This window comes from Narcine bancroftii, chromosome 3 (assembly GCF_036971445.1).
Source record: "Narcine bancroftii isolate sNarBan1 chromosome 3, sNarBan1.hap1, whole genome shotgun sequence".
Classification (NCBI taxonomy): domain Eukaryota; kingdom Metazoa; phylum Chordata; class Chondrichthyes; order Torpediniformes; family Narcinidae; genus Narcine; species Narcine bancroftii.
In genome coordinates, this window is record NC_091471.1 from 278,197,249 (window position 1) to 278,216,071 (window position 18,823).

The 18,823-nt window shown below is 44.3% G+C and overlaps 1 protein-coding gene across 8 annotated transcripts in view; it reads right to left on the reverse strand.

The window, feature by feature from the left end:
• usp22 (ubiquitin specific peptidase 22) overlaps positions 1–18,823 on the reverse strand; it is a 308,536-nt gene that overhangs the window by 53,800 nt on the left and 235,913 nt on the right. For all 8 annotated transcript variants that reach the window (XM_069928252.1, XM_069928251.1, XM_069928255.1 and 5 more), the window contains one exon: positions 10,694–10,863. In XM_069928252.1, the coding sequence (XP_069784353.1) occupies positions 10,694–10,863 (170 nt within the window). The remainder of the gene's footprint in view (positions 1–10,693; positions 10,864–18,823) is intronic.

Below are 18,823 nucleotides of genomic sequence, written 5' to 3' on the forward strand. Positions count from 1 at the left end.
GCTGAATTAATAAGACAAGATTCAAAGATTGTGGGTATTAAGGTGAAACAAGAAGAATATAAAATAAATTCATTTGGGGATGATGTTTTGATTTATTTAACAGATCCTTTAAATTCTCTGCAACAACAAAATTAGAATAAAAGAATATGAAAACATATTCTTTATAAAATTAATTGAGAGAAAAATGAATTATGTCTTTCATTAATGGAGGTTTTCAGAAATGTAAGGAAGTAATTGAATCTAGATGGCCAGATCTTGGAATAAAATATTTAGGTATTCGTGTGCAATCAGATTTGACAAAATTATTTAAAGTAAATTATTTATCTTGATTAAAGAATATTAAAGAGGATTTGGAAAAATAGAAAATGTTACCTATTACTTTGATGGGTAGAGTAAACTGTGTTAAGATTAATGTTTTTCCTTGAAAACTATTTATTTCAATCGATTCCAATTTCAATTCCTCAAAAAGGTTTTAAGGAATTAAATGTTTGTGTTAGACATTTTTTGTGGAAAGGGAAAATAGCTGGGGTTTCTTTGGAGAAATTGATGTGGAAATATGATTTAGGAGGTTTACAGCTCCCCAATTTTATAAATTATTATAAAGCAGCACAGTTGAAATTTATTAATGTAATGTCGGAGTTAAATAATGTTCCAGCATGGGTAAATATAGAACTTGGTAAAATAGGAGAAAAGATTCACAACATTTTATTTATAAATGGTATGCAAGGTTGCTAATAGCAATAGAGAAACACCCATGCTGAAACATTTAATTGAACTTTGGAATAAAATTGATAAAGATATTGGAGGAAGAAGTTTAATGTCTGGAAGAACACCTTTGTTTCAAAATAAACTTATTCCATCTTCTACGGAAAATAATTTTTTTAAAATTTGGCAAAATTGTGGTCTTAAGAAAATTAAAGATTGTTTTGAAGCAGGGAAATTTTTTACTTTTAGTGGAATGAAGGAAAAGTTCAAGATATTGGAAAATACAACATTTTTTTATAATCAAATTGAGATTTTTTTGTGAAATTTTTGGTCAAGATTTAGTATTACCAATGGAGACAGAAGTGGAATTATTATTAAGTATTTGGATGTAAAGAAATTTATTTCACAGATGTATAGATTATTACAAAAGAAGGGTCAAAATAGTTCATAAATCAAGACATAAATGGAAGGTAGATTTAAATAAGCAAATAGATGAATGTAGATGGATCCAGATATGTAGAGAGAGTACAAAATGTACAATAAATGTGAGATATCGGTTAGTTCCATATAATTTTATTCATCAGTTTAAATAACACCACAAAAGTTACACAATATGAATTATATTTATTCAGATTTATGTTTTAGTTGAGAAGTTGATACTTATTGCATTTGACTTGGCAGTGTTCCACAATTAAACCTTTTTGGCTTGAAATGGGTAACTTATTAGAACAAATAAATTGAGTAAGATTCCCACAGGATCCAATGTTATTTTTTACTGGGAGACATTAGAGGAATTAAACCTAAATTAAAACTGAATATATATCAAGTAAAATTTGTTCAAATTGCCTTGGCAATAGCTAGAAAATGTATTGTTATAACTTGGAAGTTGGATACTGATTTGGGAATGGAGAGATAGCAGACAGAAGTTCGGAGTTATATTCACTTGAGAAAATTACTTATAATTTAAGAGATAAATATTGTATATTTTGTAAAATATGGAGCCCATATTTACAAACTATTGGTATTAAAATTTAAATGAATCTCAAACATTCTCTTTCTCTTATAGGTCTCTATAAATATTTACATGTTTAAAAGTATCCTAACGTGAAGTCTCCTGTTGTGGTTTTCTTGTCCATCTTCTTTTTCTTTTGTTTATAGGTGGTGGGGGAGGGGGAATTTATAGGAAGTTTTTCTTTCTTTTATATTACTTTACTTTCTTTTTATAAAATGCCACATGTATTTGGATTGTTTGAAATATTGTGATATATTTGCTAGGTGATTTTATTTTAAATAAATATTAAATAAAAGAACCTATCAATCTCTGCCTTAAATACACCCAATGATCTTTACCTCCACAACGACAGTTGACCTACCACTCTCAGGCTGAAGAAATTTCTATGCATTTCTGCTCTAAGCAGACCCTCTTCTAAGTTGTACCCTCTTGTCCTAGACTCTCACACTGTGGAAAAGAATCTTTCTGCATCTACTCTGTCCATGTCTTTCGATATTTGAAAGATTTCAATGAGATCCCCTCCCCTTCCTCATTCTCCTAAATTCCAATGAGTACAGGTATCTGTCAAACCCTCCTCATATGATAACCCTTTCAAACCTAATCTGAACTCTCTCCAATGTCAGCATATCATTTCTTAAATGAGGCCAAAACTGCTCACAATGCCCCATGAAATCTTACCAGTGCCTTATAAAGCCTCAACATCACACCTCTGCTCTTATATTCTATTCCTCTTGAAATGAAAGTGGATCAGCATTGTATTTGCCTTCTTCACCACCATGCAAGTTTATCTTCAGGCCATCCTGCATGAGGACACCCAGGTTTCTTTGCATCTGGGTATTTTCAATTTTCATCCCATTTAAAAAAGTCTGCCCATTTATTTTTTATCCCAAGTGCACGAACATACACCTTCTGACATTGTTTTTCATTTGCCACTTCTCTACCCTTTCTCCTAATCTGTCTAAGTCATTCTATAGCCTTCCTGTTTCTTAACCACTACCTGCTCTTCCACCTACATCTGCAAACTTGGCCACAAAACCATTAATTCCATAATCCAAATCATTAAAATACAACATAAAAAGAAGCAGCCCCAACACCACTGGCAACCAATCAGAATATCAAGCAGAATATTCCGACTCTGCTTCCTGTAATCAGCCAGTGCTCTACCCACGCTAGTAGGTTTTCTGCTATATCATGGGCTCTTATCTTGTTACATAGCGTCATGTGGCACTTTGTCAAAGGACTTCTGAAAATTAAAAGACACAACATCTACTGCATTCCCCATATCTAGCCTGCTCGTCACTTCCTCAAAGAATTCCAATAGATTTGTCAAGCAAGATATACCCTAAAGGAAACCATTCTGGCTTTGGCCTATCCTGTCATGTGCCTCAAGTACTCCATAACCTCATCCTTGACAATCAACTCCAACATCTTCCCAACCACTGACATGAGGCTAACCAGTCTATAATTTATTTTCTGCTGCCTCTTTTCTTGAATAGAGGGGTGACATTTGTGATTTTCCAATTCTCTAGGGCCATATCAGGATTTATTGATTTCAGAAAGATCATTACCAACGCCTCCAAAATCTCTACTGCTACTTCTTTTAGAACCCGAGGGTGCAATCCATTTGGTCGAGCAGATTTGTACACCCTTAGCTCATTCAGCTTTCTGAGCATCTTCTCCCTTGAAATAGTAACTGCACTCACTTCCCTTCCCTGACACTTTGACATTAGTGAAGACTGATGCAAAATACTCATTTATTTCCTCTGCCATCTGCTTGTCTCCCATTGTTATTTCTCCAGCATCTTACATCTACTCTCAAGTCTCTTTAATTCTTTATATTCTTGACTTTGTATCCTCTTTGATATTATTTGCTAGCCTACTTTTATATTTCGTCTTTTGCCTCCTGATGAGTTTAGTTGCCTTCTATAAGTTTTAAAAAACTTCCCAATCTTCTATTTTCACTCTAATTTTGCTTCCTTGTTTGCCCTCTCTTTTGCTTTTACGTTGGCTTTGACTTCTGAGACCACAAAATTAATGAATGAGAAACAATGAAAGGTTCCTATTGTATACTGATTAACGGATGACACATTTTTCCTAACAACTGATATTAAGCCGACAGTTACAAAAAAGAAAACCACAAAAATGGCAGATGCTGGAATCTTGAGCAAAGAATGAGCTGCGAAAGGAATTCAGACAGGAAGTCTCCATGGGCAGAAATGATCAGTCAGGACCAAAAAGCACTGTCACGTTCTTGTTTACCTACTCACTCATACTTTTCCAGAATTTAGAGAATTCCCTCCATCTGCTCTGAACCCATCTTATTTCACTTTACTAGTGACCTATCAACATCTCTCTTGTAAGGAAGGCACAACAGCAACTGCACTTCCTGAGAAAACAGAAGTAAGCAAGGCTACCGGCCACCATCATGTCAGCCTTCTATAGGAGCTCTATCGAGAGCATGCTGGCTGGTTGCATCATAGTATAGTATAGATGCTGCAGAGAGACAGATTGGAGGTCTATCCACAGGACTGTAAGAGTGGCAAAGAGGATTACTGGAGTCTCTCTCCCCCCATCAACATGATCTACTGGGATCACTGTCTGAAGAAGGGGCACAAAATCACCCCTTCCACCCTGCACACAGCTTCTTTCAGCTGCTCCCACTGGGAAAGAGATAAAGGAGGATCAGAGCCAGCACCACTAGGCTGAGGAACAGCTTCGTCCCACAAGCAGTGAGAACACTGAACGACCAAAGGAACTGCTCACACTAACTATCCAAGACTCTTAAATTCATGAAACAATATTTATTTATTTGTACAGACGACTACTGTCCTGCATGTGTTTTATTTGTCTTTATGTATGTTATATCTGGCTGTGTGTCTCGTGTTTTGCATCGAGGACCAGAGAACACTGTTTCATCAGGTTGCACTTGTGCAATCAGATGACCATAAACTTGACTTGAAAAATTTAGAATGATAGGTTTGAAAATTTGTCAGTGTTTAGTCTCTGTTAAACTGGATGTATTTTCAGTAATGGAAATGATTGCTTCACATTCCCCCTTATTTCCTCCAAAATATTTAAATGCATTCAGTGACCTCCATTGAGCTGAGGTGTTTAACACTTCAGCCATTTCCTTAGTGTACATTTTATTGCTCCTCTTCATGGTTTCCAGAGGGCCAATGTTTACTCTTGCCTCTTCTCATAAAACTGATAAAATTTTACTGATAAAATCGTTTGCAAAGAGTTGCTATAAACCTTGCTGGCTTATTTTCATTTTCCCCTTTACTGTGTTTCTAAAACTTCCCCATGATTTTCTTTCAATTTAATAATATAATTATGTACCCATGGATCCCTGGCCTTGGCAATCTTAATTCCCAAACAGTTTAGATCTATATAGAACATTCAGATATTTCAAGTGCCTATCTCTGCTTAATTATTTGAATCAAATTTCCCAATCCACTTCAACATGCTTGACAACCATGCAGTTGCCATTTTTAAAAATCCTAGTATCAGCCCCATAGCTATCACTCTCGAACTCTGTGAAATTCATGCCATGATCATTCTGCCCTAAAGGATTTTTCGAATTATTATTTGTGACCAAATCCAAAATATCCTGTTCCCTGTTCCAGGAGACTATTTTGAATGCAATCCACAAGATCATGTTTTCTAATTTGATCAGACCAATTTGTGAAGATTAAAATTGCCTGCAATTATTACATTAAGTTTGTTACATATACACCCTTTTTATTTTTTAATTGATATTCCATTCAATGGTACTGCTGGAGGCTCAAGAGATTAATGCCATTAGCCTCTGTTTCACATCACCACCCAATGATTCCACCTGGATATCACACTGGCTAACCTGTAAATTGGCCGTTCAATGAACTGGTTAAAGAAGCCATTTTTGCCGTTCACACTGGACCACTCTTAACCGGTTCTCAGAGTCTCTTCACACACCACCAGGCATCCCCAGGGAGGGAGGCGCCTATCCTCCACCGGTTATGTGAGTGACACATCTGCTAATTATGATCTTGTAGTTAAACAAAATTAATCATGCCTAATTATAACATAATTAAGCATTACGTACAGCACATTATGAGCCATTCAGCCTCTGTTGTGCCGACCTTTGTAAATTTATAAAAGACCGTGGGAAAGTGGGGGATGATATACATTCACTGAGTGATGGCAGACCTGCCCACCCAGAATTCCATGTGGCAGAGAAGGCCCTCCATGAGTGCTCTGTGCATAGAGTCTCCATGCTGGACTCAGCCACCACTCTGAAGGTCGTTAATGACTGTCTTTATTCAAATTCAGTGTGCGCCCTTTTAAGGGCAGCATAAGCGCAGTCACCTCATTAATTGTGACATCATAATTGCTGCTACAGGCATGAGATTTGAGGCTGGGAGAAAACCCTGACAGCGCAATCTTCCCATGGCATTACATGCGGGGCCGGTTCGCCATGAAAGAGAGTGCCACCTGCAGAATGGGCTACGCACCCCACCGCTTTTGGGCCCCGGCATTTGGGCATGGCCATCTGCACCAGCCGTGATAGGTCTAAGTGCGCCATCTTCAAATGGTCCATGGTGATAAGTTCGTCTTTACCCCCAATGTCCAAAGTGAAAGTCCTCCTGGACCGCTGGAGGACCTTGTATGGGCCTTCATACAGGCGTTGTAAAGGTGCCATATATGGGCAGCACCGAACAAATACGAATTCCACCAAGTCCAGCTCTTTGGGACGAAGTGTCGGCCGGGAGCCATGATGCGAGGGAGGCAAGAGCGGCGTGCCGTAGACCAGTTCCGCAGAAGAGGCCGGTAGGTCATCCTTAGGTGCTGTTCTGATGCCGAGGAGGACCTAGGGCAGTTCGTCTGCCCAGCCTGGGCTGGTGAGGCGAGCCATGAGGGCAGATTTCATATGACAATAAAACCTCTCCACCAAACCATTTGCTTGCGGGTGGTAGGCTGTGATGTGGTGGAGTTTAACTCCCAGGAGGTTCGCCAGCTGAGCCAAGAGCCGCGGTTGCGGCTGGCAATAAGGATATCGTCCAGGTAGATAAACACAAAGTCCCTGTCATTGGTGATGTGCGCTGGGACGCCGAACCTAGCGATCTAGTGACTGACTAGGTTCCTGGCGCACATCTCTGCGGAAACCTCCTTGATGGGAACAGCCTCTGGCCATCTTGTGGTCCGATTGAAGATTGTGAGACGGTAGCGCGCTTCTCTGGACACCGGCAGGGGGCCTATGACGTCAACGTGAATGTGTTGAAATCTCCGCACCGCCGGATCGAATTGCTGGATTGGGGCCTGCGTATGCTGCTGGACCTTGGAGGCCTGGCACCTGGTGCAGTCCCTCATCATCTTGGCCACCTCCTTTTTGAGCCCGTGCCACACAAACCGCTCTGCCACCATTCGTACAAAAGTCTTCAGCAAGGGTTGGGCTAGGACGTGGACTAAGCTGAAAACCCTCGACCTCCACTGCAGTGGGACTACCAGGCGCGGCGAGCCAGTGGAGACGTCGCAGAGCAGCGTGTCTGGGTTGTTGGGCAACTGAATGTCCTGGAGCTCGAGGCCAGAGATCGTGGTCTGGAGAGCTTCTGGGCCTGTCCCAACTGTGTGTAGTCAAGGCCAGGGGAGAGAGCGTTGATTACTGGACGAGAGAGTGCAACGACATTGTCATTGCCTGCCCCGTGCCGGATGTCGGTGGTGAACTCCAACACGTAGGAGAGGTGGTGTTGCTGGCGAGTTGACCACGGATCTTTGGCCATCGCGAGTGCCTGTGTGAGGGGCTTGTGGTCTGTGAACACTGTGAAGGCCCTGCCCTCCAGAAAGTATTGAAAGTGCCAGTTGGCCAGGTACAGCGCCAGGAGCTCCCGGTCGAAAGCACTGTACTTGAGCTCCAGCGGGCGCCACTGTCCGTCAAGCCACTGCTCGAGTACGCCCCCTACCGCCGTGGCTGAGGCGTCCACTGAGAGCACAGGCACAGTGTGTGCCTCCGGGCGTGGGTGCACCAATAAAGTTGCGTTGGCGAGGGCCTCCTTTGTTGCAGCAAAAGTGGCCTCTGCCTCCTCCGACCAGGTCAGGACTTTCTCCTTAGCGGCGATCAATGGTAGGTGGCGCCGGGGATGATAAAAATTCACCATCCCCACGAACTCCTGCAGGCCCTTGAGGGTGCTTGGCTTGGGGAACTGCTGGACAGCCGCGACCTTCTCTGGCACCGGGGCAGCACCTGCTGCCAAGATGGTGCCCCAGGAACTGCAGCGTCTGCTTGGCGAACTGGGACTTGGCCACATTGACCGTGATGCCAAACTCCACCAGTCGGGCAAACAGGGTACGGAGGTGGGCCTTGTGCTCTTCGCGGTTGCGGCTGGCAATAAGGAGATCGTCCAGGTAGATAAACACAAAGTCCAAGTCCCTACCCACTGCGTCCATGAAGCGCCAAAAAGTCTGGGCCGCGTTCTTGAGGCCGAAAGGCATACGCAGGAATTCAAAGAGGCCAAGGGGGGTGATGATTGCCGTCTTGCCGATGTCCTTGGGGTGGACCGGGATCTGATGATACCCCCACACCAGATCGACCTTGGAGAAGACTTGAGCGCCGTGGAGAATGGCAGAGAAATACTGAATGTGGGGAACCAGGTACCTGTCCGGTGTGGTCGTGTTCGTTCAAATGCCAGTAATCACCACAGAGGGTTTGGGGACCATGTGGAGAGGAGATGCCCAGGCGCTGTCCGAGTGACGGACGATCCCTAACTCCTGCAGTCGGGAAAACTCCTCCTTTGCCAGCTGCAGCTTCTCGGGCGGAAGTCGTCTGGGCTTGGTGTTCAGCAGGGGGGCCTGCATGGAGATATGGTAGTATACCCTGTGCTGGGGTAAGGTGACGCTAAATCGTGGTTGTAGGATGGCGGGGAACTCAAGGAGTACGCTTTATTACTCATCCCTGGAAGTGGCGATAGCGGCGATCTCGGGCTTGCAGGCGTCTGTGGTGTCCAGGTGCACCGAATAGAAGGTGCGAGCGTTGACCAGCCTCTTGCCCTTCATGTCCATGTGCCCTCAGGAAGTCGGACCCCAACAACGCAATACCTACTGAGGCTAACACGAACTTCCAGTGGAATTTCTCTTCCCCGATCTGGATCTGCACCCTGCAGGTATCGAAGGTCTTGATGGCAGAACCGTTGGCTGTCCGCAGGGTGGGACCATGAGATTGGGTGCGTGTCTCGAAGGCGGTGGGGGGCAGGACGTTCAGCTCCGCTCCTGTGTCCACCAGGAATCATCGGCTGGTGAACTTGTCAGTATCGTGAAGGAGGCTGTCCACATGGCCAGCTGTCGTAGCCATCAACAGTGGCTGTCCGGGTCGTTTCCCCTGGTAGTCACATAGTTGTTGGCAATTACAAGCTTGTGTTCCCCAGCGCTGATGGTAAAAGCACCAGGTGGAATGGTGCTCCTCCGGCTTGTGCTTGAGGGAGTGTTGCGGCCGGCTGGCTCTTGGTCGCACAACTTGACTGAGGGCTGCTTCATTCTCCCTCTTGGTGCGCCAGAGGGTGGTGGTCCGCTCAGGCTGCGACTTGGTGTGGATCCGTGAAGTCCTCATCTGCCAGGAGTAATTGGATGCCCCCGGGCATCTGCTCGAGGAAGATCTGACGGAATAGGAAACAAGGTTTGTGATCCTCCGCCAGCGACAGCATCTCGTCCATTAGGGCCGATGGTGTGCGGTCCCCAAGCATGTCAAGGTGCAGGAGCCTGGAAGCACGCTGCTGAGGGGAGAGCCCGAAAGTGCCAAGGAGCAGGTTCTTGAGGCCAGGATATTTACCCTCGGCTGGTGGGTTGTATATTAGATCATCCACCCTGGCTGCCGTTTCTTCGTCCACCACACTCACGACGTGGTAGAACATCGTGGCGCCTGCCGAAATGTTCCTCAGTTAAAAGTGCGCCTCCGCCTGCCTGAACCACATACGCGGGCAATGGGTCCAGAAAGGGCTCAACGGGGTCACCAATGTAGTGCTGGACACAGCCAAGAAAGACTCAGCCACCACATTGAAAGTTGTTAATGACTGTTTTTATTCAAATTCAGTGCGCGCCCTTTTAAGGGCAGCACGAGCTAAGTCACCTCGTGCATTGAGACGTCATAATTGCTGCCCCAGGCGCGCACTGGGCAGGAGACTTGAGGTAGGGAGAAACCCTGACAGTGCCATCTTCCCACAGCTGCCCCGCCATGAGGTGTTACATGCGGGGCTGGTTCGCCATGAGAGAGTGCGCCGCCACACATGATTAATTTTGTTTAAATACAAGATCATAATACATTGATCAGGATTTAGTAAATTGGACACAAAGTTTATACCTTCCTTTTAATCTTTTGTTTCCTTCAAGTTCTTGCACTTGCACAAAAACGTCATCATCGCATCACTACTTTGTCCCTGGATAATCCTTATCCCTTTCACACTGGGCTAATGGCCACGCAGGTGTCTGACGATCTCGGGAATGATACTACCTACCTATGCAGTCCATTCCCAATGAAATTTGATGCCTGAATGCCGATTAAGGAGTGTTTACACTGGACCCTTAACCTATATAGTGGTCATTAATTACTAGGACATGGTGCCAGTGTGAAAGGGGCTACTGTGACTCGTCGTTAATAGAAGGACTTGTGTAATTACACGATCTATTAGTTTTAGCTACCTTGCAATAGATATTAGATTGTAATATTTATTTCCATTAATCAATTCATACACTGCATTACAAATACTTCATTCATTCAGATCGAGACTTTGACCTCTTTGCTGCCACATTTTTATACACTTTCAAACTAAATTGTCATAACCTTTAACTGTTCACAAACTAATATTCATTGATGTTCATCCTCCCCCCCCTCCCCCCCTCCAATACCATCCTCCCTCTAGATAAGCTGCTTTGGAAGGAATCAAATTATTTTCTTCTCCAGAGCTCTGATTCAGGTTGTAGAATGTGAAACGAAAGGGGCATCCAACTCACCTCCTGAAATAGCCTAGACATTTCACAGACTAGACAGCAATTAGGACTCTGCATTTCACATTTGTGTCGGTCGGAAAGAAAAAAATCCCGGAGTAATGGAGTGTGGGTAAGTGCCTGGACAATGCAATTCATGAAGCAGGTGTTCCCTAGGTTTATGAGTCCTCGGAGACCTGAAACAAAAAATGCAGCAGTCAACCAGGAGCCTATGGTGTTCTTTATCTCTTTTACAAAAATCACTTAAATCTGCTTACAATGGTATAAATATTCATTTGGTCCACATGACACATGACAAGACTATGGCAATGTTCTACCAAAGTAAATTATCTAATATAGCTATCTTCAAATTTCAATCAAAGCATGAGGCATACAGAATGCAACACAACTTTCGACTCCTAGGTAATAGTTTTAAAACATCAATATTTTAGGAAATATCAATTTGGAAAACAGGTTGTTTTATTATGGTTTCATGTAATTTATGTGGAAATGGAAATAACCCATAGCTCACCAATCCATTCCATTATGGGTCATTTCCATTCACCTAATTTTTCCCATTCTTCCACCCACACACCTCTCTATACTCATGAGAATAGGAGAAACAGTTTATACGTGGGTCAGAACTCGGCCTCCAGCTCAGTCACAAATTAGAGATCATGGAAAGCAACATAACAGAGTGACATTATGAAATCAGAGTTATGCAGCAGACACTGGCCCTGCAGCCCAATTTGTCCATGCAAACCAAAGTGCACATCTGAACTGGTCCCATTTGCCTGCGTTAGCCTGAGGGCTATAACCTCTATTGAACACCAGTGCCTGGAAAAAACCAGGGGAGGTGGCGTTTGTGTCAATTCATCATGGTGCACTGTCATGACGGTCATGTTCCAGTCCTGCTCTCCTGACCACTGGAACATCTGGTGATCAAGTATCACCCATTTTACCTGTCAAGGGAGTTCACCGCCATCATCCTGGCTGCAGTGTACATTCCGCCCCAGGCTAACATCAGGCAGGCACTGGAGAGACTGAGCACTGTGATAAACAGCCATGAGACGGCACATCCTGATGCCTTCCCGATCATTGTAGGGGATTTTAATCAGACCAACCTGAAGAAGTCTCTGACCAACTACCATCAACATGTCACATGCAAGACCAGGGGAACCAACACGCTCGACCACCATCATGAAGAAAGCATATCAAGCCATTCCACGACCACACTTGGGCAAGTCTGGCCACCTGGCTGTACTACTCCTAGCGTATAAGCAGAGACTGAGGACCACAGCACCAGTGGTGAAGACGGCAAAAATGTGGTCAAGGAAGGCGGAGGAGCGCCTGCAGGACTGCTTTGAATCGGTGGACTGAAACATATTCAGAACTCATCAATAGACTTGAACGAATATGCAACAGGTGTCACCGACTTCATCAAGATGTGCGTGGATGAGTGTATTCCCACACGCACATACTGGGTGTTCCCCAACCAAAAGCCCTGGATGAATCAGAGAATTCATAACTTTCTCTGAGGGTGAGAACAAGGGCTTTTAAGGCCGGGAATTGGGATCTTTACAAGAAGTCCAGGTACGACCATCTCTGAAGAAAGCTAAGTGGCAATTCTGGAAGAAGCTGGAGACAGAGACGGATACACTCCAACTATGGCAAGGAATGCAGGCCATTACAGCTACAAAGTGAGGGCGAACGCTATATATGACTGTGATGCTTCATTACCCGATGAGCCGAACACCTACTATGCCCACCTACTATGCCCACTTTGAAAGAAGAACCGAACAGTGCCTACTAGAATCCCTGAAAAGGCTGAGAACCCTGTGATATCTGTCTGAGGGCGACATTTAAGAGGGTGAACTCTCGCAAGGCGTCAGATCCTGGCGGCTACCTGGTAGGGTACTGAAAATCTGTGCCAACCAACGAGCCAGAGTGTTCACAGATATTTTCAACCTCCGCTGCAATCAGAGGGTCCCAGCTGCTTCAAAACGGCATTGATCATCCTGGTACCCAAGAAAAGTGGTGTGAGTTGCCTCAATGACTATCGCCCAGTAGCACAAACTTTTACAGGTACACGATCCTTTATCCGGACATCTAAAATCCAGAAAGCTCCAAAATCTGGCAAGTGGAGACCGGCGGTCGGGGGAAGATGGCCGAGGGACCACGGTTGGGGGAGATGGCTGGGCGGCCGAAGGACCGTGGTTGGGGGAGACTGCCGGGTGACTGGAAAAGGGTGGAGGTGGATACGGCAGCACAATTCGGGTGAGCTTTCTGAAATCCGAAATTCGGAACATGCTGTCCCCCACGGGTTCCGGATAAGGGATCATGTACCTGTACTGTGACCAAATGCTTTGAGAGGCTGGTCATGGCCAGAATTAACGCGTACCTAAGCAAAGATCTGGAACCACTGTAATTCGCCTTTTATCACAATCGCTCCACAGCAGTTGCAATATCACTGGCTCTCCACTCAGCTCTGGATCACCTCGAAAACAGCAATTCATACATACAGCTGCTCTTCATCGACAACAGCTCACCCTTCAATACCAATATTCCCTCAGTGCTAGTCAAGAAGCTACAAACTCTTGGCCTCTGTACCCACCTCTGCAACTGGATCCTTGGCTTTCTCATCAGAAGTCCACAGTTAGTACGAAATGGAAACGTCTCCTCCTCACTGATCATGCACACAGGTGCACCCCAAGAATGTTGCTTAGTCCACTGCTCTACTCGTTGTACACCCATGATTGTGTGGCCAGGCACAATTCCAAGGCTATCTGCAAGTTTGCCGATGACACCACATTTGTCGGCAGAATCACAAATGGCAATGAGGAAGCATACAGGAGGGAGATAGATCAGCTCGTTGAATGGTGTAACAACAACAACCTTGTGCTCAATGTCAGCAAAATCAAGGAGATGATTGCGGACTTCAGGAGGAAGTCAGGGGAACATGATCCAGTCCTCATTGAGGTGTCAGTCGCAGAGATGGTCAAGAACTTCAAATTCCTGGGTGTCAACCTCTCCGAGGATCTGGCCTGGAACCTTCATATTGATGCAAACACAAAGAAAGCTCATCAGCGGCTATATTTGTGAGGTGACTGAGGAGATTTGGTATGTCACTGAAGACTCTCGAAAACTTCTACAGCATTCTGGCTGGTTGCATCACTGCCTGGTATGGAGGCACCAACTCTTAAGACAAGAATAAACTCCACCGGGTTGTTAACTCAGCCAACAACATCACAGGCACCAAACTCCACTCCATTGAGGACATCTACATGAAGCGGTGTCTTAAAAAAGCAGCCTCTGTCCTCAAAGACCCCCACCACCCAGCCCATACCCTCTTCACTCTGCTACCATCGGGGAAAAGGTACAGGAACCTAAAGACGAGCACTGAATGGCACAAGGACAGCTTCTTCTCCACTGCCATCAGATTCCTGAATAATCAATGAACCAAAGATACTGTCTTACTTTTCCGTATAACCGTTTACAGCGCGGAAACAGGCCATGTCGGCCCTTTGAGTCCGCACCAGTTCACTTGAACAACTCCACTAGCTCAATCCTCCCACTCTCCGCCCATAACCCTCCAACCCCCTCACCTCCATGTAAACATTCAACCTTCTCTTAAATGACAGAAGGGACCCCTGCCGCAACTATCTCTTTTGGAAGATCATTCCATTCTGCCACCACTCGCTGAGTGAAAAAGCATCCTCTAATATTCCTCCTAAAGTTTTTCCCCCTTACACTTAACTCATGCCCTCTTGTTCCAACCTCCCCTGCCCTCAGGGGAAAGAGTCTGTTTATGTCTAGTCTATCTATTCCTTTCATAATTTTAAATACCTCTATCAAGTTCGCTCTCAGTCTTCTACATTCCAATGAATAAAGTCCCATTCTCCTAAATCTCTCCCTGCAATCCAGATGCCGTAAGCCAGGCAACATCCTTGTAAACCTTCTCTGCACCTTCTCTACCATTTCCTGTACATGTTCTACCCTGATTTTGCTTCCTAAAATGCTGCAGTCTGCATGTGTCTGATTGAAATTCCACCTACCACAAATATTAAGCTCTCTGGCCTGTGGTTCCCAGGCTTGTTCCAAAGTTTTTCTAAAAAAAACCCCACAATATTAGCCACCCTACAGTGTTCTGTTACCTCACCAGTGCCCAACAAAGATGCAAATATCTCTGCCTGAATCCCAGCAATTTCCTCCACTGCTTCCCACAACAATGGAGGTCAGGCACCAGGTATCCACCTTTATACGCTTCAAGATGGCCAATACTTCCTCTTTCACAATGTTTCAGGATATCACCTTTCTCTTAACTCATGAACTTTCAGATCCTTCTCCGTGGTAAACACAAGCGTAATGTATTCAGTTAATACCTCAGCATTTCCTGTGGCTCCATGCGCATACGACCACATTGATACTTAGTGTTTCCTATTCTCTCCTTGGTTATCATTTTGCTCTTTTAAGAATCTCCTTTACCTTAAATGCAAATGATATCTCACACCCCTTTTTTGTCACCTTAGGGGTTTTTACATCGAGAAGCCACCTTATTGCCCAACTCTATGTAAAAGGGGATTTGAAAGGTGGATTCAGTATTCACACTGAAAGAGAATCGCTGAGTCGTTTTATGTAGCGAGTTGTTTCACAGGGCAAAAGGGGCGGGATGTGAAGCACAGCAGCGCCGCCCTCTGCTGTGATGTAGAACATACGCACCAGGAAGTGAAATCGCTCTGAACACAATAATGGAGGCTGGACAGCAGGTACAATATTGCAATATTAGAACTCAAGCAAATCTTCTGTGCATTGTAATAGCCTTTTTTGAGCATGATATGTCCCAATCTTGTGAAGAACGTGTGCGTGTGATCAAGAATTAATGGGTTTAATGTATCATATATGTTAAACTTTGAGTGAAAGGGTGGGGAGGGGCGTGAAGGAGGGAGGGGGGAAAAGGGGAGAAAATGACACTGTGTATATTCAAGAGGGAAATGTTTGTGTGTATTTTGGTCAGTATGGTTCATAGTGTGAAAAATTAAAAAAATTTTAAAAAAAGAAAACGTTCCTGCAGAATTTTAAAATTTGCGTGCCTTGGTCGCAGGCCAAGGACGTCATCGTTACATCATCAGCCATCTCCCTTTCGATCTGCTTTCAGCGCACGTCAGTTTACGCAGGAGGCGGTACGACTTCGCTCCACCTCTGCCACTAGGTCCCTTGGCAGAGGAAAGACTGAGCGAAATGCACCTACCAGTGCAGCTTTTCTGTGTTCATGCAGGGTAAGAGAAGTGTATAAAAAGCCAGAGGAAAGCTGGCTTGAGGGTTCTATGTAAAAGGGGCTCTTGATTGCCTTCTGAAGTGTACTCCGAGATCTCTTACACTCAAGGGATTCACTTGATCCCAGTTGTCGATATGCCTCTTTTTTCCTGACCAGAGTCTCAATATCCCGGTATCATTAAAGGTGAACTTTTCAGGCAAAAAACATACCACAGGTTATTCAAATTTGACCATCATCAGCCCAGACTTGGCACAAGTCATTTCCAATGTGTAGTATTTCAAAAATATTTAAAATACAAGACTCCTAGTAGTAAACAAATGGTGGGATTTCTACAGTGACCTTGACGAGAAACAGCATCTCCAAACCAAAATCAATAGGAGGTATTTAATTACAAAGCAAAAATAGCACAACCCTGCAAAGCAGCAAGCTGTCTTTGAATTCACTTAGGATGCACTCGTCAAATGAATATAATCCCTCCTTGCTTTTTCAATACTGCTCGATAAACAGATCCAAGGGTTTTTGGAGTGACTAGCACAAGATCATTCAAAATGAGGAATACGTCTAAAAGAGATCAGACATACTCTCATTTAACAGCATGCAAGGGAAAGTAAGCCTCCATACCTTGGAGGATGTGACCAAAAGAATTGGTCATTCATTCATTAAATTGATTCCTCCAGCTGGAATTGGGAATTGGGGGTGCGAAAGGGCCCATGAGATATCCCTGGCAGATAAGGTAAAGAACCTAATATTAAGAGCAAAAGGGCACCAGAAAGAGAACGTCCCCATAGGATTTATGTGAGGTCTTAAATTAATACTTCCTATCTGTTTTTACTGTAGTAAAAGTATTGGAAGCTAGAGAATTCAGGGAATAAAACTGTACTCCAAAATATATCCACATTAGAGGAAGTGTTGGCAGTCTTGAGGTATGGAAAGGTGGATAAATCCCCAGGGCTTGATCGAGTGTACCCTTGAAGGCAACTGTAGAAATTGCTAGGGCCCTGGAGGATTTTGTATTTTTGTTACACATGGGGTGAAGACTGGAGGGTGGTCATTGCTGTGCCTTTATTAACAAGGGCTGCAAGGAAGAGTCATGTAACTAAACACCAGTGCATCTAACATCAGCAGTGGGAAAGTTACTGGAGGGGATTCTGAGAGACAGGATCCAGCTACATTTCAAAAGTTAGAGACTGATTAGCATTGCTTTGTGCCTTGGGACAGCTTTTCTCATGAACTTAATTGAGTTTTCTGATGAGGTGACCATTATCAAATACAGGGAAGTAGACATTGTCTATATAGGCTTTAGCAAGGCTTTTAACGAGTTCCTTTAAAAGACGGTTGGTTCAGAAACACATCACATGGAATCCAGGTCAAGCCAGTCAATTGGACGCTAAATGGCCTTGGTGAAAGGAGTCAGATAGTAGGAGTGGAGGGTTGAGTGAGGTCATAGTTTGATAGTTAGTGGTAGAAAATTTCTTTTTAAAGAAAATAAAATATCCCACCCTCTCATTTGACATTTCTGGTTATTCCAGAAATAATTAAAGGCAAATTATTTCCTGTATACATCATCTTATAATTTTTCTTCCCTTACCCCCCCATCAACTCTTGTGGTGCACAATGAAGTGCTTTATAATCTCTTATAATCGAGGATGTTTTCCTTTCACTCTAGATCTGTGTTGTGGAAGAGGACTGTGAGCAAATTCATTTAACACTGGATGAAATGCTACATGCCTACTCCTACAATATGCAGGCAGAGGCAACCTTGGTTCAATGGCAAACACATCGAGGATAATTGGAGATTGGGAAATACACATTACAGTGGAAGCACTGGAGCAATTTGCGGTTTGTGGTTTATGGTAGCCCTGACCCTCTCACCAATGCCACGAGTAACTCCCACCTTCTCACATTCCCCACCCCATCCCACTAGAATATAATTCATGGAATTCGGCCCTCAATGAGGTGTCAACCCACAGAGTCCTTCCTAATAAAAAATAGCACTAAACACTCCCTACCCCGCAACCCTCTATTTTACTAAGAGTCTTTTAAATGTCCCCAATGTTTCAGCCTCCACCGCCATCCCTGGCAAGGCATTCCATCAACTCTATTGTTCCCTCTCAGTCTTCTACATTCCAGGCACTCACAACTCTGTGTAATAAACTTATCACTAATGTCCCCGAAACTTCCCTCCCTTAACTTTGTACATATGTCCTCTGGTGTTTGCTGATCCTGCCCTTGGAAACAAGTGCTGGCTGTCCCCCTATCTATGCCTCTCATAATATTGTAGACCTCTATCATCTCCTCATCCTTCTATGCTCCAAAGAAAAGTCCCAACTCGACTAACCTTGCCTCATAAGACTTGTCTCCCAATCCAGGCCAACCCCTTTGTCTAGGTAAGAGCTGAAAGCAAACAGGTGCCAGAATAAAATGGGGGAGGAGCACAAGCCCACAGACAAGAGGTCATAGATGAAAATTGCTTGGGAGGGCAGAAGTGGAAAAAAGATGAGAAGCGATAGGGGGAGGGGGTTGGTCTCTGAATGGAGAGGGAAAAGGGTGAAGAGCCAGAGGGAAAGAGACAGGAGGATAGTGAGGCAGTGAGACAGGGGAGGGCTCTAACTGGTACAGTTGGTATTAATGCCATCTGGTTGGAGAGTGCCCAGATGGAATATTAGGTGTTGATCCTCCAATTTGCAGATGGCCTCACTTTGGCAGTACATGAGGCAATAGACGTGGGAGAGGGTGCAGAATTGGCCACTGGGAGGTTCCTGCTATTACAGTCAACAGAGCGAAGGTGCTCAATGAAACGATCTTCCAGCCTGTGTCCAAACACTCCAATGTCGAGGAGACCACAACAAGAACTCTGGATGCAGTGGATGACTATTGCATAT